The sequence below is a fragment of the Micropterus salmoides genome, unplaced genomic scaffold (genome assembly GCF_014851395.1).
Source record: "Micropterus salmoides isolate LMB-PRFRI ecotype aquatic unplaced genomic scaffold, ASM1485139v1 Ms_hic_scaffold_21, whole genome shotgun sequence".
Lineage (NCBI taxonomy): Eukaryota > Metazoa > Chordata > Actinopteri > Centrarchiformes > Centrarchidae > Micropterus > Micropterus salmoides.
The window spans coordinates 11,467,367-11,493,860 of NW_024041262.1; the positions used below are offsets into that span (position 1 = coordinate 11,467,367).

The 26,494-nt window shown below is 40.2% G+C and overlaps 2 protein-coding genes across 4 annotated transcripts; both read right to left on the minus strand.

Annotated features, from left to right (window-relative positions):
* Positions 1–212: 212 nt before the first annotated feature.
* Positions 213–7,922, minus strand: LOC119916279. The gene is made up of 5 exons (XM_038736244.1): positions 7,672–7,922; positions 3,464–3,562; positions 3,232–3,375; positions 2,364–2,412; positions 213–1,800 (listed from the first exon to the last, which is right to left on the minus strand). The coding sequence occupies exons 1-4, from the start codon at positions 7,751–7,753 to the stop codon at positions 2,372–2,374; spliced, it is 366 nt and encodes a 121-aa protein (XP_038592172.1). The 5' UTR covers positions 7,754–7,922; the 3' UTR covers positions 213–1,800; positions 2,364–2,371.
* Positions 7,923–9,372: 1,450 nt separating this feature from the next.
* rnf40 (ring finger protein 40) lies at positions 9,373–25,085 on the minus strand. Of its 3 annotated transcripts, none has more exons than XM_038736242.1 (20): positions 24,949–25,085; positions 24,291–24,439; positions 23,958–24,125; positions 23,336–23,642; positions 20,954–21,154; positions 20,655–20,776; positions 20,318–20,464; positions 18,011–18,085; positions 17,761–17,880; positions 17,478–17,657; positions 17,106–17,241; positions 15,383–15,504; positions 14,971–15,230; positions 14,559–14,676; positions 14,257–14,406; positions 11,789–12,001; positions 11,565–11,690; positions 10,672–10,812; positions 10,460–10,561; positions 9,373–10,089 (listed from the first exon to the last, which is right to left on the minus strand). In XM_038736242.1, the coding sequence occupies exons 2-20, from the start codon at positions 24,426–24,428 to the stop codon at positions 9,913–9,915; spliced, it is 3,003 nt and encodes a 1,000-aa protein (XP_038592170.1). In that variant the 5' UTR covers positions 24,429–24,439; positions 24,949–25,085; the 3' UTR covers positions 9,373–9,912. The 3 variants fall into 3 exon arrangements, with proteins under 3 accessions (XP_038592170.1, XP_038592169.1, XP_038592168.1); XM_038736241.1 differs by having other exon boundaries at positions 11,789–11,998; positions 14,547–14,676; XM_038736240.1 differs by having other exon boundaries at positions 14,547–14,676.
* Between the last annotated feature and the right edge of the window lie 1,409 nt (positions 25,086–26,494).

Below are 26,494 nucleotides of genomic sequence, written 5' to 3' on the forward strand. Positions count from 1 at the left end.
ATAACTATTTTGTCACTCTGAAACGTAGATTTTTACTTCTTTGTTAGAACTTAGTTTAGAATCTAAGCAAATTATTGAAATTAAACTAGTTGAAATTAAATAAAAGACTTGGAAAATACAATGTGTTTTGTGTCCATATTCTTCCAAATGATAGTGATTGTTGACATGTTAAGATGCTTAAGATACATGTTAGTAGAAAATGGAGCAGTTTATGCATTACTGTTGTCAGTTTTATTGTGAAAATACATTTGGTACAGAAAGCAGTTTACAAGATTGAAATAAGTAAAAGAAGCCAGTGCATGTGCAGTATATACAACAAGAAATAGAAAGCAAGAGAAATAAGCAGAAAATGTTAGTTATTGCTCAGTAACATCGTTGGCTGGCCTGGTGGAAGTTTAACACACTTTAAAAATGCGCTTGTCACTCCAGCTGATGCAAAACACTGCAAGATACTTTCAAATAAATAATATAAAAATCTAAAAGAAAAGCCAAAGTATCTGTATTTTAAGTGATTTTGCTGCCAGAGGGCAAGCAGTTTACCTACAAGCAGACAGAATCAAAATATGACTTGAAACATTGTCCGTCACATTAAATATTTCAGTAACCACATTCTGCATGATCTTGAGCTATAAAACAAGTAGAAAACAACAACCATGCCCACTGTGGTTCTCGCTGGTTTCAGTGGCTACAAAATTACACATCTAGACAGAAATCTTTTTGCCTTGTTGCAGATGTGAAACCTGACCTGAAAGTCCAAAAGTTACCAAGCATAGTGATTGTGTAGCTCCACCTAAAACACTGCAGGTGTAATTTTCCTCACTACAGTACATTCCTCGCAACATTCCCACGTGTTAGCAGTTTGGGATTGCATGTCTAGTGTTTCAAACATCCTGCCCTACAAGCGCTGGGACAGTAATGTATGAATTCTGGGATTCAAACAGGAAGAATCTAGCTAAAATCTCCTAAAACCTAGTAAACATTAAAACAGACAACAAACAATATTGCAATGACCTGCAATACAGGGTCTGTGTCGGTCTCAGAAGACCCAGTAACAGTGGATGAGTACAGTTTGCTCCCTTAATCAACAGCTTTTATCACTGCATGAGGCTACTGAAAGAACAGGTACACAGAGATACTGGCAAGGCCAAAGGACAGAATACATTTCATCTACTGCGAAAGTAGCTACATTCAAATGGCCTTAATGTGCCTAACAGTATGTCTTACTCACATGTGATTTATCTTTAAGAGGCTGTTGTGGTAAAAGACCAGCAGATAGACCCCGTCTAACCCTGCTGAATAGCAGGAGATAAAACTGCAGCCCAGTAGGCAGCAGTAGCTGTGTTACATTCATCGGAGTCCTGCTGGAAAACAGCACAATGCAATACAGGGTTTGGAAAGCATCCATCTCTCTAAAGAAAGGACTGTAGTTTTATCTTACTTCTGACATGAAACATCTGCAAATCCACAAAGGTCTCCCAGATCAAAATCTAATTTAAATGGGATATTTTAAGTAAGGCACACACAATCAGAAAATGATACCACCAATGTAATGTTACTATTCCTACAGGAGGTGTGAGAGTTGCTCTTTGAAAGTCCTGTGGTCACTGTTGGACCTACACTGAGCATTGAGAACCTAGCACTTATCTTCGCTCAACGGTCTAATAAATTAAAATGGTCCATTTCTGGTCGAGAGATACCCTGCAGTCAGAGTACACAGTTCATGGTCCAGAGGTTCCTCCATCGGGCTCCGAACCAGTCGCTTCTTGGTTCTGTCACATCCATTTCCAGAGGAAGATGAGGCTGTGGAGGCCATGACAACGATTCAGTTGTCTTTAAGGTCACATTATGTTGAGTTAAGTACAATTCACAACAAACAGCATGCTATGATTAGGGTCTGATCAAATGGACTTTTCAGGACTTAAATTGACATTATTTCTGAACCAAAGCTGCTGATATCAGGTGCAGATATTTAGGGGTTTACACTAAAATCTGAACTTGTGCTAAATCACTTGTGAAAGAACCAAAATGAATCATGTTTACTCATTTCATTTATAACATTGTTTTTGATCCAACGTACCTGTCTTAAAGACCTACTGGTGTTCAAGACCTTCGTAGTAACTGCTATATGCCAAATCTATTCAAATACATTTTGAAAAACTGCAAGGATTCAGTTTTTACATCACAAATTTATTTTTATGTAAAGCCAAAAGGTCTCTAAAACATTTGAACACTTCTTACTATCAACCACAAACTGGTTGAGTTAAATTAAATCCACTGCTCTCTCAGTAATATGCAGCACTGACTGACCAGATCACTCCATTCATGTATTGGTCCAACACTTGCTATGTGAAAATTATACTTACTGATTCGTTTAAGCTTGATAAAGTGGCCCCGCAGTTTCTTCAATGGGTTCTGTAATTAATCAAGAATAAATTTACATTTTTCCCATCCCGGTAAAGGGATTGCAAATCTAAATTGTCTGTAATAGGCATTTTTCAAAGCAGACATTTTGACTTATCATAGTAGGAAAGGCACATGTGTTACTAATAACATTAATGATGGCTCTGCTGTATTCAAGTGTCTCAATAAGCAGTGACAGTGAACCAAACTCAGTCATCATTAATATAATTGTTTGCACCTGTGCTTTTTTGTACCATAACATGTGAAAATGGCTCGTGTGAAAAAAAGCCTGTTGCCTCTCGCTGAAAGTGAACAGGTTTGATGGTTTGTGACACAGTTGCAAAGACATCATAACAAAAAAGTGAACTGTACACAGTGTGCTCTTGTTTACCAAGAATCGCTTTGCACCAGGATTACTTCCGTGCCTTCACAGAGAGCGTACTGTAGTTTACAAATGTTCTTGCAACCTCTGACACAAAGGTCAAAGGCTATTCAAAACACTGATGAACTATTGAGGAAACCCTTTCTTTTCCGGGATTCCAGCGTATGCAGTGTGAGAAACTAATACAAAAATGTTTTGTTTTGTTTTTTGCATGACAGATTCCTTTAAGTTCAAATTTGTCACCTCCTGCTGGTGGAGAAGAAACAAGACTTGACACTGCAGTTTTATTTTGCAGAACAGAGGTGGATTACAGTCTCAGTAAGGGAACATGCAGCCATTTGTTTGTGATTCAGCCTGAAACATTGTGTATTTTTACATAAAAGACTATATCTGCTGCACTTGTAAATGTCATTTAATCCATATGATCTCAGCTTTTAAAAGAATCTCACCGCGTAGAGGCCGTTTGTGTGACTTGTGTCGATGCACCATGACCCCGATAATCAACGCAGCGCCGACCAGCACGACAGCCAGCACTGAGAAACTGGTGATGGCTGCCAGTTTCCATACATCAGATGTCTGGTCCACAGATTTACCTATTGATTGTTTAAAAAGAACTTCAGCTGTGGCACTGAAAGAAAGTCATGGCAGAAAGTGATTTACATTTTCAGATGCACTCCTTACATGTGTTGCATGATGGGGTCTTTGGGTACTGCTTGCACAATGAACATGGCACGCAGACATCCAAATCTGGGTTCAGAAACTCTGAACTGCTACACTGACCTGCACACAGATAAACACCAGAGATCATCTGTTAGTCATGCCTCTTTTAGTCCTTCAAAAACATTTTACATGATTTATGAAACATTCAACACTGCTTAAGCCTATTAAATGTTATGATGTTGAGGTAATATTCAGAGACTGATGCAATTGTTTCGAAATCAAATCCCCTGACTCTAACTAAAATTAAAGTAAAACACAACATAACCAGGTGACGTGCAGAACCTCAGATGGAATCAGCTAATACAGTAAAAGGTGTGACTTAAGCAGAACACGTGAGGAACTTTGCGGCTTTCTTCTTCTCATAAAATGAAACTGGGAAATTCCTTCAGGTCAGTCTGCTGATGCAACTTAATTGCATGAGAGAGAATTACTCAGTAACTTCTGGTGCGTGAACAGGCAGGCCATGTGTGAAGAGCAGGATGTGTTTTCACAGAGAGCTTCCGTTGAATTGTTTTGCCTCTGTGTACGCGTGAGACTTCCAGAGAATGAAACGAATGTGTCTGTGAGAAAGAAGTGGACGTCAGTTTTGCTCAGAGAGAATCAGTCTACCTCTGTAGACATAATGGAAAGATTCAGCCCTTTTTACTGCAGCCAGACAGCTGAACAATTAAAGGTGGTTTCTTTGGAGGTTTAACTCATCCTGGCTTTGGTTATGAATACCCCAAGGTCATGTATGAAATAGTGAATATTGTGACATCAAGCTGAAAAAACAAATCTACAAAAACAATACTGCGACACAAAGTCAACCTAATAAGATGACAAAACCAGGCATGACAAAGTTTCAAATAGTGTAACAAGGAAATAGTCAGATATTTGATAGATCAAATGATAACAGTCTTTCTTCCTGATCAGTGTCACATATATTTGCATGGACAACTTCTTTTGTATCCATTATAACAAGGAGCCACCCTGAGCCAAAACTGAGTCATCATTTGTGGTCATTTTCATGTTTAAACTGGCTGCTTGAATCATCACTGAAAGAAATACCAAAACTATCAGAGAGACCAGTTTGACGTAAACCAAAAGTAATTAAATGAATGTGTGTAGGAAACTGCGGCCGCTTCAACGACAACAACAGCAGGTAACCAGTATTGTGACACCAAGCTGAGGAGCTGACAAACCAACTTTTCATACCGGTGTTAACACAACAAGATGAGTGACACTATGCCAGACATGACGGGGTTATAGACAAATGAAATAAGGAAATTGTTTGTAGATATCTGAGAGATAACGTTGTGAACATCATTCTTTGTTCCGTATAAATATTCAGAAGTGGTTTGAACAAAGAGCTGCGCATACACATGCTCTTTACAGATGTATGTTTCAGTGGTCAGAACAGTGTGACAGCGACATTCAGGGGTGGATGAAGTATTCATATCTTTTATTTAAGAGTAGCCTATTAGTACAACACTGTAAAACAAAAAACTCCATCACAAGTAAAAGTCCTATCAGTCCTACAAAGTATTATCAGAAAAATGTACTTAACAGTTAAATTATTTTTATTCAGAAACACCTGTGACTTATATATTATTAGATATTACATTGTTATATTGTAAATACTGATGCACTTGTACCATTTTACTGTTGTAGCTGGTTAAGGTGGAGCTAATTTTACACAATGGTAGTTTAGTCCAGTCACAAGAATATGATAATGGGAGGAAAGAAGTTCTACTACAGAAATTAGCATTTTTTCTCAAATCTTTGTGAAATGCATCTGATAAGTTGAGAGGGGATATGGTGGATCTGCTAACAACTCATAAACATCTGAAGCGAGACAAGGGTCGCCAACTTGACAGTGCTTTTTTGGCCATCCAGAAGGATGGAGAACCATTGGTTTCATCTCTCAAAATACATTAGAAATTTATCATATGATTTTTGTTTTAGCTAAAACACAAAGAATAACTAGTAGCTGTCAGATGAATGTAGTCGGGTACACAGTAGAATATTTACCTGTGATATGTGGGTAGAAGTATAAAGTAACATGAACAAGAAATTCTCAAGTAAAGTACCCCTACATCGTGCTCAAAAACAGTCCAAAATCTAAAGATTTTCAGTTTACTATTGCCTCAGGCAAAGAAAAGCAGAAAGTCCTCACAGCTGAGAAGTTTAAATGTGTTCATGTTTGACATGTTTGGAGGAGTAGTCCGGCTGTTAAGACTGTTTAATAATCTCTTCTGTGGCTCTGGAGGGACCATTGTTAAGTCTGAGTAACCCTGATGATGTCATTGTGATGTCAGTGAGGTAATACAGAGATTTACTGTTTCTAACGGAAAACTGGCATTACACACTGGAGGTACGGAGAGTTAAAGAAGATGGCGCTGAGGACAGGCAACGAGGGTCTACTGAAAGACGCATTATGGGAAACGTAGGATCCAGTGTTTTTGGATCTTGACCTTTGTCTAAAAGAGAGAATATCTTCATATCTCCACTGGTTTGATTTTGACTTTTCAGTTCTGTCTCTTGTGAGTTTCCAAACTTTTTGGAAGTCCACTAGTGGCGTACCACTTTAATCGACTAACTGTTTCACTCAAATTATAAATGAATAGAGGATTCACAAGATGATTCACCTGTGCAGACTGAACTTTCTTGGGAAATACATTTAAATTCAATTGGTTTCTCTTATGGCTCACAACCAAAATACACACAGAAAGAACTGAGCCTTTGACACAGTATGAAATTCCAGTTTTTCAAGAGCATGAGATCCAGAGCCTACAATGTCAATGTATAGTGTGTCCTGATAGGGGTCTTTAGCTGGTCACACAGACACATTAGTGGACCAGTCATTATTAAACCAGCTGAAGCCAAAGGACACCTGCTCAAAAAGTCATGTTTGAGGCATTTTGACCTCTTACTCTCCAGTTATGTTACAGCCACATGTTCAGGCCCCCACAGACTCTCTGTCCACCACAGCCAGCCCGCCTACAGAGCTGAACTGACTCATTTTATATCCATGGTCACAGCAAAAATGTGTCACATTTCTTGTAAGCACTTCTCCAGATGACTTTGGCCCTACATCATCCCTCTGGACTCACGCTCGAAGGGTTCAAAAGGTCAGTGAAAGGAACTGAACCTTGAGACTGCTGGTTGGCCATTGTCCAAACCCAAAACCACAACAGCTTTTGTTGCTCAAATCAGACAACAACCTGAAAGTGCTGATTAAATTGATAACAATTATTCAAACATGCTTATGAGCTTAAGTTCAACTTTAAGGTTTAGAGAGAAATGATTCTGTTGGGGGTGTTTCAGTTGGACTTTTATTCAAAGGGGTTACTACACCTTTTAACTTTTACTTCACCACTTCAGACAGCAATGTATTGTAACAGTAAGAAGCAGCGGGGATTATCCTACCACAGAAGTTTCTTATGATTCAGCTTCCAAAATCTAGAAAGACATTTTTTTGTGTGTGTTGACCTTGGCAAATCTCAGCACCTAGCCTGACAAAGGGTGTTTTTGGGTGTGGGGGTGCTGTGTTTTGTCATAAGCTGGAAGAGGGGAGGTGGGTGGATCAACAGCTGATGTCCAGATGTAGAGATGGCTTCACATGGATAGAATCTAGATCTAGCTTGGTTTGAGTTTGGAGCGTTAAAATGCATTTGCTAACTTTAATGCCTGAAGAAACGGTGCAAACCCGTGTAATTATTCAGAATTTGATGTTCTCAGTGCATTCCGAGTGCGGTGTTCTCCACTGGGATTAAATCCAAACTTCAGTGGAAACAAAGTCAAAAGTTCTTTTTGTGTGTGTATTTGAGGCAGTAAAAAGGTATCCTTGTGTGAAATGGATGCAGGCAGTGCACCCTTTCCATGTGGCCTGTCCCTCTCTCCCAGGGGCACGGATGGATGGGGTGAAATAAGGCGATCGGAATGCGGAACCGGTGAGAAATGCAACTGGTAAAGGAAGCGGCTTTGTAAGCAGACCGACTATCTGACTCCATTATTGACCAGACCACCGGACTCTAACCCATGTTCTCAGTAAAAAGGACACCAAAAAATTCCTTATAAATCATAATTAAGACACGAAAAGGAAAAGCAATGAAGTCACATTAACAAGCCAATTTGACAAGAAAAAAAAAACAAGAATTGCTGCTTGAATAAAAACTTATTTTACTTACTCTTCTGTGCGCTCACACCATAGAAATTGATCACGGCCGCTATTATTAGTCCGCACAGCGCGCAGAGAGCGTTTGAAACCATGATGTCTGCGGGTAAAAAGCTGCTCGCTGTCGGCTACACAATTCCCGAAAGTTCATCTGATTAACAATCCGTGCTGGGTTTCAGCATGGAAAAGCGAGCATCAGAGTGAGTCACCCAGAGGAGTCTGCGCCTTGTTTTAATAGCGCACACACCCACGCTAGCAGTTCAACTCCTATGAGTCATTTCCTATGTACTGTACTGCTCGGATTCTCGGTGCGCACTCCCCGACTCACAGGAAACTCCTCTGCCATAGTAAACTATGTGGTTTCATTTTGCCTCGCTTCTAGTGAAACTTTCAATTAAACCACTTCAGGTGTGAGAGTTTCGCACAGTTTCGTTTATTTCATATTTTATGGCCACACCCTACAGCCTTTTCTCCACATTTTACCAAAGAGCCTGTGTAGTCTGGACTTAATAGTGTTCTCGTTGTTATTACCACGCCTGTCGACGTCATTCCCTCGTCTCTGCCAAACAACACAACTCTCTGGCATGGGAGAGGGTCCCATGCACAGAAAGAAAGAGGAACAGCAACTGAGGCAGAACAGCTGACATTTACTAGGAAAAAAAAAAGTGATTTTAAAGCCTTTGGGAAAAGTCTGCTCAAAGCGAGATATGTTTTTATCTCTGCCCGCCGCAGATCCACAGTAACTGGGGTGCTCTTGCTTTTGGAAACTGACATTTGAATAGCCAGTGTCCCTGACGCAGGGTGGTGTTATTAATGTCTGGAGTTGGGTGTAGTCTGCTGCTGCAGCACAAATATGCAATAACAAAGGCAGTGGACGCATGCCTGGAGTGCTATCACGCTGGCCCCCGTCACAGCATTGTCTCATATTAATGAAGACCATCAGTTACTAGGACGACCTCTGTGGTGTGTGGCATACAAATGATGGCTTAGCACAAAGTGAGAAATACTCATTTATTTATGACAGGTTATGCACATTCCTATGAGTAAACCAACTCTGCCCATGTATTATACTTATTTATGCCAACAGTCTTACTTAACTATTCCCAACTGCCTGATAAACTTTTTTCACACATTCACTCTTTTTCTCTGCAGCCTGGAACTTTTTATGTGCACGCTACATGGTGTGAACTGCCTTTCCCACAAGAGCTAACGTCAAACAGACACTTACCAACCCCACAGTAAATAGTTCACATCATCAGAACAGAGGAAAAGAGGTTTCATTGGCTCAATTAGATTAGAGGCATGTTGTTAAACAGATGTTTTTGTACTCGACTGTCACGGCTAACCTTCAAGAAAGCTCTCTAAGAGGACCTGGAGCAGCATGGCCCACTAAGGACACCCATATGAGCTGACTTTCCACTGCAGTGATTTCATCAGTAATGAGGCACTATAAGCTGCAGATGTTGTGTCAAACTCTCCAACAGGAACCATAGCAACAGGATGAACGAACACACACACACACACACACACACACACACAGAGGACCTTGCCCAAGGTGATCCAAACACTCCTGTATGTGCTGACTCGGTGCCAAACTAGCCGACCTCTCTCAGGCATTGTTAATACTATAGCCTAAACCAAGAAAGTTGGCCGATTCTGGCTGTTGTACTTATATATTAGAAACATATTTAGTTTTACACATGCAGTCCTCAAGTATGTAAAGAAAGGCTTCTTTTAATGTTCTAAGTTTAAATTTCAGCTTCACTGATTTTACAGGATTTCCAAAACCAGCAGGACAAAACAATTCAAAGAAATGCTTCAGGAAGATCAACCATGTTCCACTGCAGTTCAAAGTTTTTCAATACATTAAAATAAAGAAAAAAGATAAAGAAACATTTAAAAGTGGGCCCGGTTTGTTAAAAGACAGGATGTTTAACATGGCAATAACGTCAAGGACAGGAAAACAGAGCAGAGCAGCTCAACATGTAAGAACATCACTGTGTGCACAAACAACTGTGTTTATTAGCTACAGCACAACACTCAGTCAGATGTGTCACTATCTGTTTGGTCACCAAATGAATCACCAACTGGCAATGATGCGGTAAAACAAGTCTTTCCAAAGAGATAAAAAGGGGAAACGCACTCATCTGACTACCCCCAAAATGTCTGCCTCTTTGAATGCAGTTCTATTGTCTTTACTCTCCTTTGGTTCCGTCTACTGGTTTCTTCTTTCACTCCTCTGTCTCTCTGTGAATTAGGTGATGTAGATGCGGTGAAAGTCGTTGGCTCCGAAGGCACAGTTGCACTTGGGGCACTTCCTCTGTCGGGTGTCGTAACGCATCTTCAGACATTCGTAACAGAATACGTGGAAACACTTGGTGAGCACCGTCTCCTTGTCCCGTGTGTTGCAGCAGGGACAGCGCAGCTTGGCCTGGAGACGGATAAATACATTGTATATGGAGTAAATACTGACTTCACAGTCATTACCTCTACCCATTTTATGCTACCACAGCTAACACCTGAGGGTGTATCAAGTAAGTTTCTTGATATCCCCAAAGCACAAAGCGACTGTTAACATTTCTGTAAATGTCTGAGCTCAGTTTCTGGCCCATACTCATGAATGAAAAACAGCCATTGCCAGCCAATTAAGGAAATTACAAAAGGTGTAGTATTTAGTATTACGACGCATTACATTTTCACTAGACTGTTCAGTCAACCACAACCTACTGCAGATTGTGCCAGAAAAGCTGTTGGTGTTTTATACATTTCTCTGCACAAGAAGAATGTTCTCCCTTTCTCACCTTGTACTGGTTGATCTCCTCCTGCAGGATCTCATCAGCATCAGAGTACACCTCCACCTTCTTCTGTTTCTCCAGCTTTCGTCTCAGCCTGGATAGATCCTCCTAGAAGGCATAAGGAGAGTGGCCACTTAACACAGATCACTGGTGTGATCTTCTACCAAGACCCTCTGGAGTAATGCAAGAGTTGGGAGTGATATCCAAATACAACATACCTGTGCTCGTTTCAGGTTGCTGCTCTCCCTCTCCCGGGCGGTGCGGTTCTCAGCCACAGAGACCTGAATCTCCTTGAGCTTGGCCTGCGTGTGCTCCAGCTGCACCTTCAGGTCCTCTGCCAGCTGGGCAGCCTCCACTGCCTGCAGCAGGGAAGGAATCTCAATAAGAACACTCAATAAGAAAAACCTAATGATGAGATTCCTGAGCTGTAATGTGGTGGTGGTACAGTAGATTCAGTCATGAACTAACGTAAAACAACCAGTGTTGGTTTTGCATTCCATTTCCTGAATATGGTGTATATTTTCCATCTCTAACGGCCATTTTCCACAACATGCTATACGTTTTAAGATCCTCTTCATAGCTTCCAGGCACCCACTGGTTTCAGTTAAAGTAGCCACTTGTGTGTGTTTTTTGTTATGTTTAAATTTTATTGTTCCTACTTGTGTAAAAAGAGCAAATGAGATTAAAAAAAGAAAGAATTCAAGCAATATATTTACCTATGTATAAAGATGACCTCATTAATGGTGCCCCAGTGCACTCGCCCACACAACAGCAGTCTCACAGGTACTTGGGCAATGTTAGCAATTACCAGAAATATCTCACACAAGTAGGCACTTTAACTATTACAAGAAATTGCAAATGTGGGAATCAGGACAGACAGTAAGTTTAGTTTGCTAACAATGTAGCTCATTAATGCAACGTTTTGTCGCAAATCTTGGATGTCAGAATTATTAACAAGCACCTGAACACACAAAATGATGTACACGAGTATGATTTAGTATCCAGATCCTATTATAATGCTGCTCAGTGTTAACATTTAGGAACATTTGTCAGGAATCAAATCATCCAGTGAATCTACAGTGCAAGTGATAAAGGGCATCTCTCTTCCCACCTTCCTCTTGTTGAGTTCTAGAGCTTGTGTCCGTACAGACAGCTCTTTTTCCAGAGCGGCAAGTGTGCTCTGAAGGACGCCCTCTTTTTCCTCCAACTTCTGCACAACCAGCAGCTGGGCATCCACCTGGAGAACGGCAGCAAAAGTAACAGTTAATACTTCAGTGCCCTGTCACGATGACATCCATCAATGCTACATTTCTAGGTTAAGAAGTTACACGCCACCTGGGTTTTGAATGTGAGGACTTGGTCAGCCAACTCCTCCTTCTCCTCCTTCAGCAGCTTGTAGATCTGGTTAGATTTGATTCGCTCACTCATCAGCTTGAAATTGGCATCGTCCTTCTCCCGTAGCTGCTGCAACAGCCGGCTGTTCTGCTCCTGCATGTCCTCGAAGGCCTGGCCGGTTACATCCATCTCGCTCAGCAGGGCTTCCTCCTCCTCGAGGGACACAGGTGTCAGGGATCAAAAACAGTGATATTGCTCCTGGATTCCAGTTTACAGGTGAGGCCTACCTTCATCACCATTTGTAATCATTCTTACCACATATTTGTTGGTGGTGTGCAACAGTTTGAGAAGTTTTAGTTCCAAGTATGCCTCTTTGTACATAATGCTCTGTAGTCAAAACTGAAAATAACCAACAATACAGATTCAAAAAGGAATTCCTTTCTAACCCCTCCAAAAACATATCACTACAAACAAATAAAATGTGATCTTTTGGCTCACTGTGCTATTTTTTTTTAAATAAATACACGAGCATGTTTTCAGCCTGAATAAAAAATACCATTGAATCTCTTCGGTTGCTTTTGTTATGAAGAACAGACGTGAAAAGCTGTTAAATTTGACTGTGCTGATATTACCTGATGGGATTAATTACATTACACCCTCATTGGCCCATTTGCATCTCGAGGTGCAATCACACCTGGTTTGTTTTCTCTGCTACTTTGCTGCGTTTGCTTAATTTTGGGTCATGTTGCCCACTTACAAGCCAACTAGGACCTTTAAAATAAAGTCATATAAACTCTCAAATAGCTTGTTTATTGGAAAGTTCTGGCGATCGGTCACCCTGCAAAGTTAAAGTCTGGCAACCGTGAATTGAGTGGAACAAATCCAACACACCTGCGTCCAAAACACTTCAGTTGCTGTCGATTAACTACATAGTACATAAGAAGGACTAAAGTAAAGAGCTGAATAAACCAGTATCAGTCCAGAGTGTGTTGTGCCTTCTGTTAATTATGTTCTTTGAGACCTCCAAATTATGTGGCGCTGCAGGCTTTCAGACCTCAACATCTGTCTCCTTTATGCTCATAAAATTGTATGGAACAACAGTTAAACAACTTAAAACACGGTCATAACTCTTTTACATTTTGGTGTAATTTCCTGCATTTGATTTAATTGTAGTCTCAGTGCTAATGAGAAGAGACCTGCATTTTTTAGGTGGTCTTAGTGCAGTTATTTGCTTCAAATGCTCAAGAAGATAATATGATTCATATTAAATGATAAGCCTCTAAGACCGATCATACTGAATGTAGCACTAAGGTCAACAGCTGAGTGAGTATTTTTGGGTGTATCCGCTATATAAGCAAGTTTTAGAGTTACGATGACATTACTTAACCAATATTTGACCCCAGGCAGATAATGCTTCTATATTTTCCATCACATGACAGCCTGCTCTCGTATTCCCGCCGTCTTCTTACTTATTAATGAAATACCAAGAGGAGCGTCTCAACATTTACAAGACCACAAAGCCAAGTAAGTGAGCTCAGATCTGACAGTGTTTTAGATACTTTACAAACAATTTCTCAGGGTGGCTCACATGAAAACATTTACCACACCCTAGAAGATAATTTTTGCATTTATATTTTTGTCCTTCAAATCATTTCATCCAGATAACAAAATCTTATAATATAAAATATACTCATTCCAAGTGCGTAAGTTTAATCTTTGCAAGACTACAAAGATACTACATTTTTACTCTTTAACAACACTTGTGCAAAGTTATTGAGAAGAAACAAAAACAAGAATAAATTGGGCTAGCATGAAGATAACCAGCTGATCAGGTTTAAACTCCAGGCCACAGCATTGGCTTTCAATTCCTCTTTTGTAGTCTAAGATTAGGAGAACATCTTTCTTAGGCAAATATGATAATCGTTGCAGTAGTTTCATTCTTAACACAGCTGGCTTGTTTATATTCATATATGGTGCAGTCCCTAAGGTTTAAGTCTGACATTTTTTACCAAATGGGGCTGATGATTCATGTCTCATTTCTTGCTGGTCTGAAAGTGGAAGAGGTTCAAATTTCATTAACCTTTCGTACATTTTAATTTACATTAGCATTTTTTGAAATGACGCATATATGTGTATAGGCTGCATTTATAAGCCTTTGGGTAAAAGCTGACGGAATATAATGATAATATATGGAGACACTGTTGAATATTTGTCCCTGTTGAAGCATAAGCGTAGGTAGAAGTAAACAAAGGCGTTACATATGAGACATGTTTGAGAAAACAAAACAGAAATACGTCTGTGACCGCTCTCAATCATCCAGGTCCTGGATGACTGAAGCTTAAATCAAGAGCGGCTGGACTTGGTTTAAGGTACTAGAAGATGTTTCGCCTCTCATCCAAGAGGCTTTTTCAGTTCTTCTTCAACCAAGTTGCCCTTCAATAAACCCTCCTTGGATAACACACACAAACCTGCTTAGTGGCAGCAAGTTTCTTCTGCAGATGCTCAATGGTCTCTTCAGCCACTCGGATCTTCCTGAGGGCATCTTCATCAGCCAGCTTCTTGCTTTCCTTCCTCTCCCTCTCCTCCAGCTCTCGCACTCGCATCCTCAACTCATCCACCTGGGCAGGTCGAGATGGGTTGGGCATTGTATTAAACTTGCATTACTGTTTAAATATTTTGTTATTTGCAACTAACAAAGCTTTTTTATTTTTACGTGTAAAAACAAGAAATGTGCAAAAGTAGGACGGAAGGAACACACCAAAGAACAAACCTCAGCTTTAGATTTGCGTTCGGCTGCCATAAGCTGTACTTTGTCCCTCTGCTCCTTTGGAGCCGACTTATACATGTCCAGCAAGAGCTTCATCTCTTTCTGGGACTCCTGGGCTTTCCTGATAAAGGAATAGAAACACATTAATATTAACAATCCCATCAGTGAATTTAGTTGAGTGATTTTAAGTGTGCAGACACTGTTGCTGGTACAACAGAGCAAACAATAACTAACAAGCTAACAAGGCTTCTGTGTATTTGTTAATGTATAACTGCACAATGTCTATTTTGTTTAATATTAATGAGATTTTGGCCTCCAATATATGAAATTTTGTGAGGGACAATATTTTACAGCAAGTTATGTGATTATGAACATGTCATTATAAATGACAGTGGACTGGAGGAGGGGTATGTACTTTAGTTCTACTCTGAGCAGCTTCAGGGTGTCCGAGTCCTTCCTCTTCAGCTCGTCGCTGCGCTGCCTCTCTCTCTCACGTTCCCTCTCTCGCTCTCGCTCAGCCTCCCTCTCCCTCTCTCGAGCCCGCTGTCTCTCCAGTTCCTTCCTCCTCTCCTCCTCCTCCTCCTGATCCTCATCCTCTTCTTTCTTCACATCAATGCTGTCACTAGTCGTCTCCTCAAGAATCAGAACCCCAGTGTCACCACTCTGACAACGCAACTGTCGAGAAAGCAAATTGCTATATTTTACTGAAAATAAAGTGAGATTGGTTAGAGGAAATGTGTCATTACTGGTGTTTTCGTTTTGCTTAGAACAGCTATCTGAATCTCAATGAATAAAACAAACATTTGTCCATCATTCATGTTACATACTTTATTGATCTCCATCTGGGTTTCCCGCAGCTTCCTCTTATAGCGCTGCACATCACCTTTCAACTGCAGGTTGTGGTTCTGAAGGCTACTGATTAAGTGTCGCATCTCTCTGTTGATTGGTCCTGAGAGAACAGAGATAAAAGGAAGAGAGTCAGAAATACTAAGAATAAGTCAATGTGTGGTTTGGTTTTGACTCATTAAGCATCGTCTGGTGCTGTAAATTATAGGTTCATCTGCATAGTGCAGAGGAGTGACATCATGATACAAAATGATATACCTCACCTTGTTCCTGCGATGACAATATTTGTAAACGGTCTGTACTTGTATAGCCAGGGATCTACGCTAAGCTTTGTCCCAAGGAGCACATGTGCTCCTAAAATGAAGAAATTTAGGAGCATAACAAAACATTTTCAAGTAACAGAGTTTAACAAACTATCTGGCAGTGAAGACCCTTGTATCTGGACACTTGGCATGGTCTTAAAATCTTGTTAAAGCTTTTTCAAATATTGAAACTGATGTTTGAAAATTTGACACACTGAAAACAGCTTTTAAAACACTGATCATTCATCACAAAAAACTTGCGATACACCATCAGCACCCACAAAACCCATGCCACACCTAATGTAAACAAGACTACTCAACAGTATGACAATAACTTAAACAGATGTAAAACAGAACAAGGGGAACGTGTTACACTCAGGGGGAGGCTAGAAGGAGCACATACAGGCACACTGGCATCCTGTGCAGTGAAAATCTGCATCTTTCCACTGCAGAGGCTCTTTCACACAACACGGAGGAAAAACTAGTTTAAATGTGTGTATTAGTGTAATATAAAATTAGATAAAATGTTCAATTTTAATCAAATCAATAGTGTATAAATGTTAATGTTAATTTTACTAAGCATTGTCATTTTATGTATTAAATACTACATAGCTCACCATTAGTATAATATTAATTCCAGTTGGACAAAACAGCAGTTTCGTATTTGTGAGTTGTTTTTATTCATTAAATTTCTGCGCAAGAAAAATGGCCTACATTGGTCTCTTAATGCTACTATCTCAGCAATAATCAGAACCATTCATGAAGGAGAAGTTCAACAAAGTTTATTATAAGACATCAAACCATTATTATGTCCTGCCCCATCCATGCTGTGATTGGTCAGTCGACGAAAAATGACAGTGGCGAGCACATAAATTTTATGAAAAGTTGAACATGTTTCAACAAAGGGCACCTGATATGGCTCCAGTGGCTAGCTGGCTTTTTTCCTACCAGTTTCGACAACTCAACTGTTTTGAACTAATAACAGCGCGGTGGGTTTACGGGAGGTTGTAGTTACTCGCACATTGTGCGATTTTTAGGGGCATATGCAAGCAAAATGGTCGCACTGTAGAGCCCTGATTGCTCCTTTATGGTCTTCCAACCACTCAAAAGTGCTTTTGCACCATGTCATATTCACCCATTCACACACATTCGGGCAACCTGCTTTACCTCCTGAGCCACACCTGCCCTAATCTGTGATAACAAATGTTAAAAACATGTGTAACTGAATATTCACTTTGAATATCATCCTTCAATTACAGAAATTTACAATTATGAGTGTTGCCGTATATCAAGCACAATCTATCATTTACAAATCCAGTATATAATAATGCACCACACTACAACTTGATTTCCTTTCCCTCTTGACGTGTTGAGAGATGTGATGATGTGTTTCGAAAGGTACCTGCTTGCTCGTTGGCTGCCAGATTCTGCTCAAACTCAATACGCAGCATCTCATACTCTTTGCGCACTTGGGCCAGGGTGTCCTCCAGCTGGATGACCTCAGTCCGCAGCTTCTTCTGAAGGGACAGCTCATCACTCTGAACAATTGAAAACAGACACGGCTGACCATATTTTACATATACGTACATAAACATTGGTAATAACACACATGTCCAGGTTTAAGTTCTTAGGACAATAAACAGTTAAGACAAATAGCTGGAATGGCAAAACTGGACTACAGTCAGGATGCAGTGAAGTTAACTATCAGGGGTCTTAAAAAATAATTGAAAGTATATATCACTTTATGAGATCAACTTTGATATATGAAATTTACCTCCATGTGCTCAATCTGTCGGAGATGGGCGTTCTTGGCAGTGAGCAGAAGGGCTCGTGCCTCATCCAGCTGGGTTTTCACACCAAGAGACTCATTGTACAGCAGGGAGAACTGGGACTGCAGACATTTGTACTCTAGGGTCTCCTTCACAACCTCTTCGGGAATATTCCGCAAGTCCATCTGATTAGGAGATGACAATGAATGGTGAACATTGTAGGTTAACGCACTACACTGGCACAAACTAAAATTGGTCACAGATTTTAAAAAGGTCTTATATCTTTACCTTGAGCTTCTCGCTTTCCCTCACAGCCTCCTGGAGCTCCACCTGCAGTTTCTCCAACTCTGCCATGCGGCTATTAGCCAACTCCTGGTTGTGCTCCAACTCTGCATTGAGACTCTCAAACTAAAACAAAGACATTGTGTTAGAGATAGAGAAATGCTATAGAAACGCCCGTTTGTACTGGCATCTGAGATATGTCACATTTCTTTGCACGTCATATGTCACACAAAATTAATTGCAATTATTTTCTCACCTTCTGAATGTTCAATGTAATTTGGCCTCCAGGTAGTCCACCTGAGCTGCCGGTGCTGCTGTATCCAGACTTTAGCTGCAGACAGCAAAGGCAGAACATTGGTAAAATTATGTATGTCTCCACCAACCAGCCAAGTTGCAGTTTACATCCATATTGTCCAGACAGCAGCAAAGCAAGACAAGCAAGCAGGAGAATCCACACATCCGTGTCTCTCTCTCTGTTTCTCTGCCAAATATACATTGGTAACCGTTAATAAGTCGGTGTTAAGAACTCTCACGCAGCTGACCACATGTTTTAGCATTTGTGTGTCTCAAAGCCTTTTTCAGAGAGGGAGCAAGACTCTGCCTGTGGACTCGCTTGGATCCGCAGGGTCTCACTGAGCTCCTCATGTGAACAGACAGACAAACACAGCTTTAAGTGTAGAAACAATGGCAAAGGCTTCTGTGAGATGCTGAATCTCTGCCGGTAAAACTTTACTTTATAGGCTAGAAAATATTAAAATGTATCTAGTAGAAATTATTGAAAGACAGATGTGTTTATTTTTGTTCTGTTTGCTTCATGGACACCACTGAGTGAACATTGTTTTTTGTAGGCTACAGGAGTGCTTTTTGGACTTTTGCATTATAGGCCTAGCGTTACTCACTTTCATTGTCGTAGCTTATGTTCAAGTACAGTGTGAGGTTTTTGAATACTTTTGATTTTTAATGCTTAAATATAAAGATAATTTAAACATTTGAGCAAACGCTGAATAAGCTATCTCATTCTCTTTTTTTAAAGTGCAGGCTAGGGCTGGACAATAACAATAATTATTGTGATATTTAATAAATATTCAATAAATGTTTGATTTTATTCACTTGACTCATACACAAATTACACCATAATTAACCATCAGGTTTCTTCAACTTTCACTCAGGAGCAAAAATCACCTTTAAACTCAAAAGAAATAATGATTTCATATTTATCGTAATAATTATCGATATCGAAAGATATGACATTTTTTATTGTGAAAACATTTTTGGCCATATCGTCCAGCCCAAGTGTAGGCTAATTGTTTTTGTGTCTAGCCTTGTACATGTGTATATGCTATTATTGGTGTATTTCTCAGGAGTTTTTGAGGGTGCACCCATAGCCACCTTGAAACTCACTGTTCAGAGAGGCTACTTTAATGGTCAACCCAAATGTTTGTATTTTGTAATGTGGATAACGTTCTTCCCAGATGAACATAGTGGCAAAATCTGTACCTAGTTTGATACCCGTTTCATTAACAAATAGGGTTAGTTTACAAAATTAGCAATCTGGTGGTTTGTGTGAACAGGTTGGCCTGGGATGGAGTCCAATTCCCGGCCTGAATAATTGTGCCAGTCCGCCCCTGGCATAGATTTAGAAAAAAAACTCCAACACCATGAACTGTATCCACTGCACTAGATGTGGTCTACAACATGCAGGGAAAATCAAGTTTGCTGAGGCAGCTGGCACTGCACAGTCTAAACACGACACCTTAATGAAGCACAACAGCAACTTAACACATAAAAAATGCCAAGACGGATACACAAATGAAACGGACTCGCCACTTCCAGGATGAGCATTTGTTAAGCACCATTCAATTAAAATGTGACAGTGAAATAAAATAAAACAGCACCTTGTAGTTTCTGTAGTAATTACTAATGGATTTATCAGTAATACAGCTAAATATGGGGAAAATGTAAAAAACTGCAATGCAGGTTAATTTCAGACTCAGGCTGGTACCACCTCTACTTCATTCTAAGCCAGGGAAAGCCCCGTTACTCATTGTGTCTTTCCGGTCAACATGTGTGTGTGAAATGTGGAATTCATTCTTAAATGACGACTAAAAACAAATTTTGAAGTCACAATAACCTCTGACTCAAAAAAGGTCACCTATTCAGTGTCTGACCAAATGTGAAATATGGTCACAATCTCCCCTTCTGTTCCAAGAGTTATGGTGTGAATAATGGCCAAAGAAATCTCAAGTTTTCATCCTTGAATCTAAGTGGACGTTTATGCCGAATGGGACGGACCGACAACCCAAAAACATAATTGCTTAAATAAAACATGAGTAGCACACAGCACAGCTACCCACAACCCATGACTGAGACAAAGCTTATTTTTTTCATATTCAGATAGCTGATGCAAATAATATCACAGTGAGATGTGCATCAATAACAGCAGCTGGCTTGACACGCATTGATGCTTAAAGCCTTATCACTGTCAACTCATGTGTACGACAGAAACAGCAGCATGGACAGATAAAAATTACGCGCAAACACACACAATTTCAATCAAACGCACCTGCTCCATGGCCTCTGCCAGGTGTTTGTTAAGCTTCTGTTCCCTATTGCGGAGTTTTTCCATGTCCCACTGCAGGTCCTCCACCGTCGTCTCCATCTCAGACACCTTGGTCTCGGAGCTGGTGACCTTGTCCACTAACTCGTTGTACTGCAAGAAGGGCAAAGACACGACAACAGCACTGTAATCAGTGAAAGGTATACACCAAAAGCAGTGGCTGCATACACCCGTAGACGTTTTTACAATCTTCCCATTCTCCAACTATTTCTGACACACATGCAAAAGCACAAATATTCACTACAAACAGTGAAACCCTCAAACAGTGCAAAGGAAATTGTACCTCCATAGACATCTTGTGGTGTCGGCCTTGCAGGAGAGTGGCCAGGTCTCGCAGTCGACTATTCTTCTCCAGCAGAGCACGGTTTTCATTGACTATGTCAGACTGGCTATCGTCCTCACAAGCTGCCAATGAAGATCAAGACAGTTGTGCCAAATTAGAGTGGAACTAAAAAAATAAGCCCAGCTCACGTTTATGTACACCAACAACTCAATAATGACAAATGAAACTCAATTAGTAGCAGGTAATTAGTTTACTCTTTCTTGTTTGTATATCAGTAACAAGCATGTCTCCACAGTTACCTGCAGCCTCAACCTGCTTGCACATGTCGTCGATGCGACTGTGCAGCCTGTCAAAAACGCAGACCAAGCAGGCGATGGCTTCCTTGCTGAATTGCATGCGGTCCTGGAGGTGCAGGGTTAGTTCCTCCTCGCTGCTGTGCTCCAGCGTGGCTATGAAACCCTTGGCATTCTCACTTAGGGGAGGAGGGGGCGGTGACTCATCTGAACAAAGGAGGTGGTGAATATGTACATGGTTGATTAAAATCAGCAGAGCAGGTAATACTATGATCAAAGCATTAAACCTCAAACTTAGCTAGATTTAAAGCTAGAAAATGGAAACAGTTTGTGCCCTCATTAAAACTTAAATCTTGGAAAGATAAGTTTGAGTTGTTCCAGCCATTGACTGACAGTTTAGACGTACAGAGATTGAGCATTTTGCAAGTTCCCATGACATTTAAAATATCCAGCAATGAACGAGGCAAATACAGATAGAGAGGTTAGCATTGCTATACAATAGCCTGAACTGCTACGTGCTTTTGCCAAAAGAATCAACCAAAATATAAAATGGAAGCAAAAACATTTGCCGTCTTCACACCACAAACATTTGCTTGCTTGTCTTTAAAGATACTTTTAGATATAAAAAATGATTCCTGCCCTTTCACGGAAGGTGTTGTCACTGAGTGTATACAGCGTACAGGGGGGTAGCGGGCAGTTTTAAGTATTTGTAGTAACTTGGCCATTCTTCTTCATTCTTCATATCAGCGTGCCCCACTTCTTTCTATCTCTCTCTCCACTTACATCTGCTCTGGTGACTTTCTCCATCAGTAGTAAGCTTTGTTGTATAAAGTTGCCGGGAAAAAAACAGAACTTGTCTTCTGGATTTTTCCACCTGCGATTCCGTTCACAGCAGCAGCTGAGCCGCATGGTGAGGAGGCAAGATAACAACGTAGCTTTTCAAAACAAAACCAACGTGGTAGCTAACAAATGACATCTGACTGGTGTGTTCACTGTCACACGCTCTCTCTCTTAAATTATCCGCCGTGCTGCGACTTGTAAGTAATCACTGTGTTTCTTTGATAAACGCTGCAATGTGTCGCCTAACCTGGGTGGACCGCCAAAGTAAAGTGATTGTGTGGGAAAAACTGACTGAACCGTTGTTTTTTTATTTTTACAAGCCAGGTCTTCAGCAGTGTCGACCAGATCTGTCTCCCCCTCAATGTTGTTAAAGACTTTGTGAGTAGACGGCTGCGTGCAGACGCAGAGTGAAGGGGGTGGCTGAGCAGCAAGGGAGACAGAGGAGCAAACGCTGGCGTGACTTTATGGAAACATATCAATTAACTCAAGATCAAACTATATCGGTATAAAACGGTATTGTCTAATTTTATATCTCTTTTGTAATTACATCGGTGTACCTCATTATACCAATATACCGCGTAGCCCTATCTGGAGTTAAGGATGAAACTTTCATATCACGATTAGTGACCTAAATTATCACGGTTATCAGTATTATCACGGTATTGTAAAAATGTGCCAAAAAAAGATTAAAATGTACTAACACACACTAACACAGAAAGTTTTATATTGAAAACTACAAATACAATTGCCATTTTGTTTGCATAAAAAATAAAACAACAGCAAATACCTTTTGTAAACATATGAAAATTAAAGTGTGGATTATCAAGATTTTACATTTTATATTATATAGGTAATACAATGACCCCATGGACAATTACATGAAATAGATATGCTGGTTGGGTGATTAAACAGGGTAACGTGTTATCATGTGCAGTAGACAAATAGACTCTGCCGACCCACGACGCACACAGCAACAGAACAACGTGTAGCGTTTTGACAAGAGCAGCAACACTGAGAGCTTCAGTTTACACACTGTAAGCAAGTCAGACAAACAAAGCAAAGCTTAAAGTTAACTCACCCTGCGTTCACTATGAGGTTATTTTCGTCAATCAAGTTTCCCTCAGCACTCTCATAAAAACTAAACTATGACCAGACTTCAGAGAGACTGAAGAATCTCCGCAGTATTGTTTTCCGCCGTCATGTCATTAACCCAAACAAACCCACGCTGCATTCTGCGCATGCACGCCTGCTTCTGGGAGATGCTGGACAGTGTTTGCCGTGAGATTATAATAGCGTGGTTAACCGTACCCAGTTATCATGGTAATTAAAATGTGTACGGCAATAACAACAGTCGGGAATTTTATGAAATTTATGGTTTACCGTTAAACCGGTTATCGTTTCATCCCTATACGGAATCATACCTATGTAGACACTTTCATCCAAATTCTATTAATATAAAATAGTTACATTACAGATTATAGCAGTCCATAAATGCAGTCAGTGATGGAGACTTTCCAGATCAGCTTGGTCAGGAAAACCTCTGCTTACCTGTTGCTGAGTCCTGTGGTGGCTCTTTGGGCATCAACAACTCTTCTGACCCAGTGGGAGGTGGGGGCTGCTGCTGGTCCTCCTGACGCTCTTCCTGACGCTCCTCCTGCAGCTCTGCCTGCTCCCCCTCATTCTGGGCCTCTGGGAGTGGAGGTGGAGGCACGGCAGAAGTTGGTGAGGCCCGACTGACACCATCTTCTTCCATTGGTGTGGGGTCAGGGAGAGGGGCCGAGGGTGGGGCAGGGGTAGATGTCATGGGCGCTTCTGGCTCAATACGCTTGCGCAGAATGTGCACACTCTCTTCCAACTGCAAATCAGAAGATTGAAGGATTGAAAGAAGTGTTAATCCTCCAGAAAAAGCATTGCAATGGGTCATCAGATTGTGCTTTTCCAAAAACTCTCTTGACTGCCATTACAGTGGTACTTCCACCGAGTGAGCACAGCGCAAAACTCTGCTAATTGGCTATTAAATGCATATTACTGTACATTATTAAATTAAGGCAGACAGTTCGATAAAATTCTACAGTTCTGCAAGTGTTGCCATTGAATGCCTGATGGCATTGACAGAATGAGAACCCCCCCATTTCTGAAATCAAGTTCAGCTCAAAATGGGCAGACGTACCTGTGACCAGTATCGGTTGACAATCAGCAGGGTAGTGTCATCGGTGGCTTGTCTCTTCTCTAGCTTCTCAATTTTCTCTCTTAACTCATCCTCCATCGTCTGCCTCTGCTCCAAGCGCTCACATAGCTTTTTATTCTTGAACTGGAGAACCTTCATGTCCATTTCCTCCTGCACAGATCAAATACAGACACCAAGGTAAGGAAGATCATTCAGATTCCGAATGTTGCTAGACAAAAAAGACTTGAGATGAGCTACAATGTATGAACATTTTGGTGGACCTCATAGGATAGACAACAAATGGTGACTTGTGAGAGTAAACACCACATGACTGACCGTAGAGGAGACTCCAGCTATCCGTATGGGCTCAATGAGAGTGGTGGTGGTCTTCTCCTCTTTTTTGCTCTTCTTCTCAGGTGGGCCAGGGGGGCTGTCCCCTCCTGAGGGACGTTTTCCTCCCCCAGTACCTGACATCGTTCCTTCCCCTGCAAGAGATCAAACATAACATCACATCTTTGCTTTGGTTCAGCTTTAAGAATCGTCGGATTAGTTTGCAAACGAAACTCATTCATTTGCTGTCAGCAAGCAACGGAATTGGCCTCACATGAAGTTACAAGCGCAGGGCCACTGATCCTGACTGGCTCAGTCAGACTGCTCTTCCGGTGCTCATATGAAAATGTGTGTTCCTGAACGGTTATGCTGACTGTTATTGTATAAGCCACTGCCTGAGAAGCTACCGACAATGTTTAATTTGGAATTTCTGTTAAGACTATCGAACATTAGCAAGTTTGCTAACGCTAGCTATGCTAATGCTAACATTAATTCTCCGAGACCTCTGTTAGCTAAACGGCGCTCTTTGTCTGGCGTATTTAATGACTGGTGGACGATATTTTTATTCATTGACCTCCACTACACGGGTAAGATACTCTGCAAAGTAACTCTAAATGCACATACATGTATAAATGGTATTCTTTGAATTATTAACGTTACAAACCTTCACAACGAGCGTCTGAAAATGTAACTCAGGGCATCCACAGAAGCTACAGGAAATGACGATAAGGCACTTCTCCTTCTCCGGTGTTTATTGGCGGTTGGCAAACCAATCTAGAGATGCATTACCGCCACCAACTGGACAGGAGTGGGGAACGAGCAATTCTGCAGAAAAACAAAACACGACGATGTACTTTCGCAGAGAAAATCTTCCTTACCGTAGAGTAAATCCATCCCAATTTTTATTTTATCAATAAAAACAAACATCAATTAACTACAATGGGGGGGGGGGGGGGTATATTTACTAAAATATAGCAACTTTGACTTATTTGTTAGGCCTATGACTCTAAAAGAAGGCTGAAATTATTATTCTTGTAAAATCAACCATGCTGCAATCTTCACAGTGGCCGCGATTAAGATGCTCACCTAATCGATGCTTTAAATTTGTCAGGTTCTTCCTGCAGTCTGAGGGGTTTCAGGTTATGGCGTTCAAAGTTTTTATGGTTACACCATATTGACATTTTTGCAATCAACACCCAAATATTCTCTCAAAATAAATTAAAAACAGAAATTTTAGACTGGGTATTTAAAAAAAGAAAAGTTATGCCAGTAATTTTCGTGTAATTAAACTAATTACCCCTTGTATATTTTTCAACAATATATAGGATACCCTCGTGGCAATCTTATTATATTTAAAAGTTAACTCACACACAAGTTGTCCTCAAAGTTCAAAAGATGAGACAGTGTTGACTTTTCAATTTCATTGCTGAAATTGAGCAATATACAAACAATACACAGTCTTTTCAAAACATTTCAAAACAGCAAAAGATATTGAATCATTCCATCTACAAGAATAAGTAAAATACCTGAAAAGAAAGAGAACATTTATAAATAATTGACTTGATGCTTAAAACATGATATAAGTTTGTACCTCAAGGATTTCTGTTTAAGACTGTACACAGGTCATACCCGTTTAAAAGTAATTTCTAATTTCATTAGTCATTTTTCCCAGTCCCAACTTCTCTGCAGACATACTGAACTTGATTAATAGAATGGCAAAATTTCGTATCCAGAAAGTGATTAACCTCATTTAATATTTTTAAAGATACCTTGTGAACAGGGCTTGACATTAACGTTTTTGCTCATTTGCCAAAGTGGTTAGTGGTTTTAGTTACTAAGTTACTAGCCACATTTTTGTTGCTGGAAAATTACGTTTTAGATGATTAAATTTGATAATGGTAAAGTAAGTGCTAAAAATTATTAATATTATCATTAGCGCTGACAAGGTTGTGTGTAAAGTTCCTTTTTTTAAAAAAAAAAACATGTAGTTTGTTAAGATAAACATATAAAAAGAGCTTCTTATTGTATATAATAAAAGTGCCGCATGGGTGTAAAAGATTAATTGAAAAGATAACAACTAAACTGAAAAAAAAATTATCAGAAATATTGTTTATTTATAACAGATGTTAATACTGTAATACAGTGTATAAAAAGGATCTACATTAGAAACAAAGAGCAAAGAATAAACTGTTTTGTCTAAGAAAAAATCC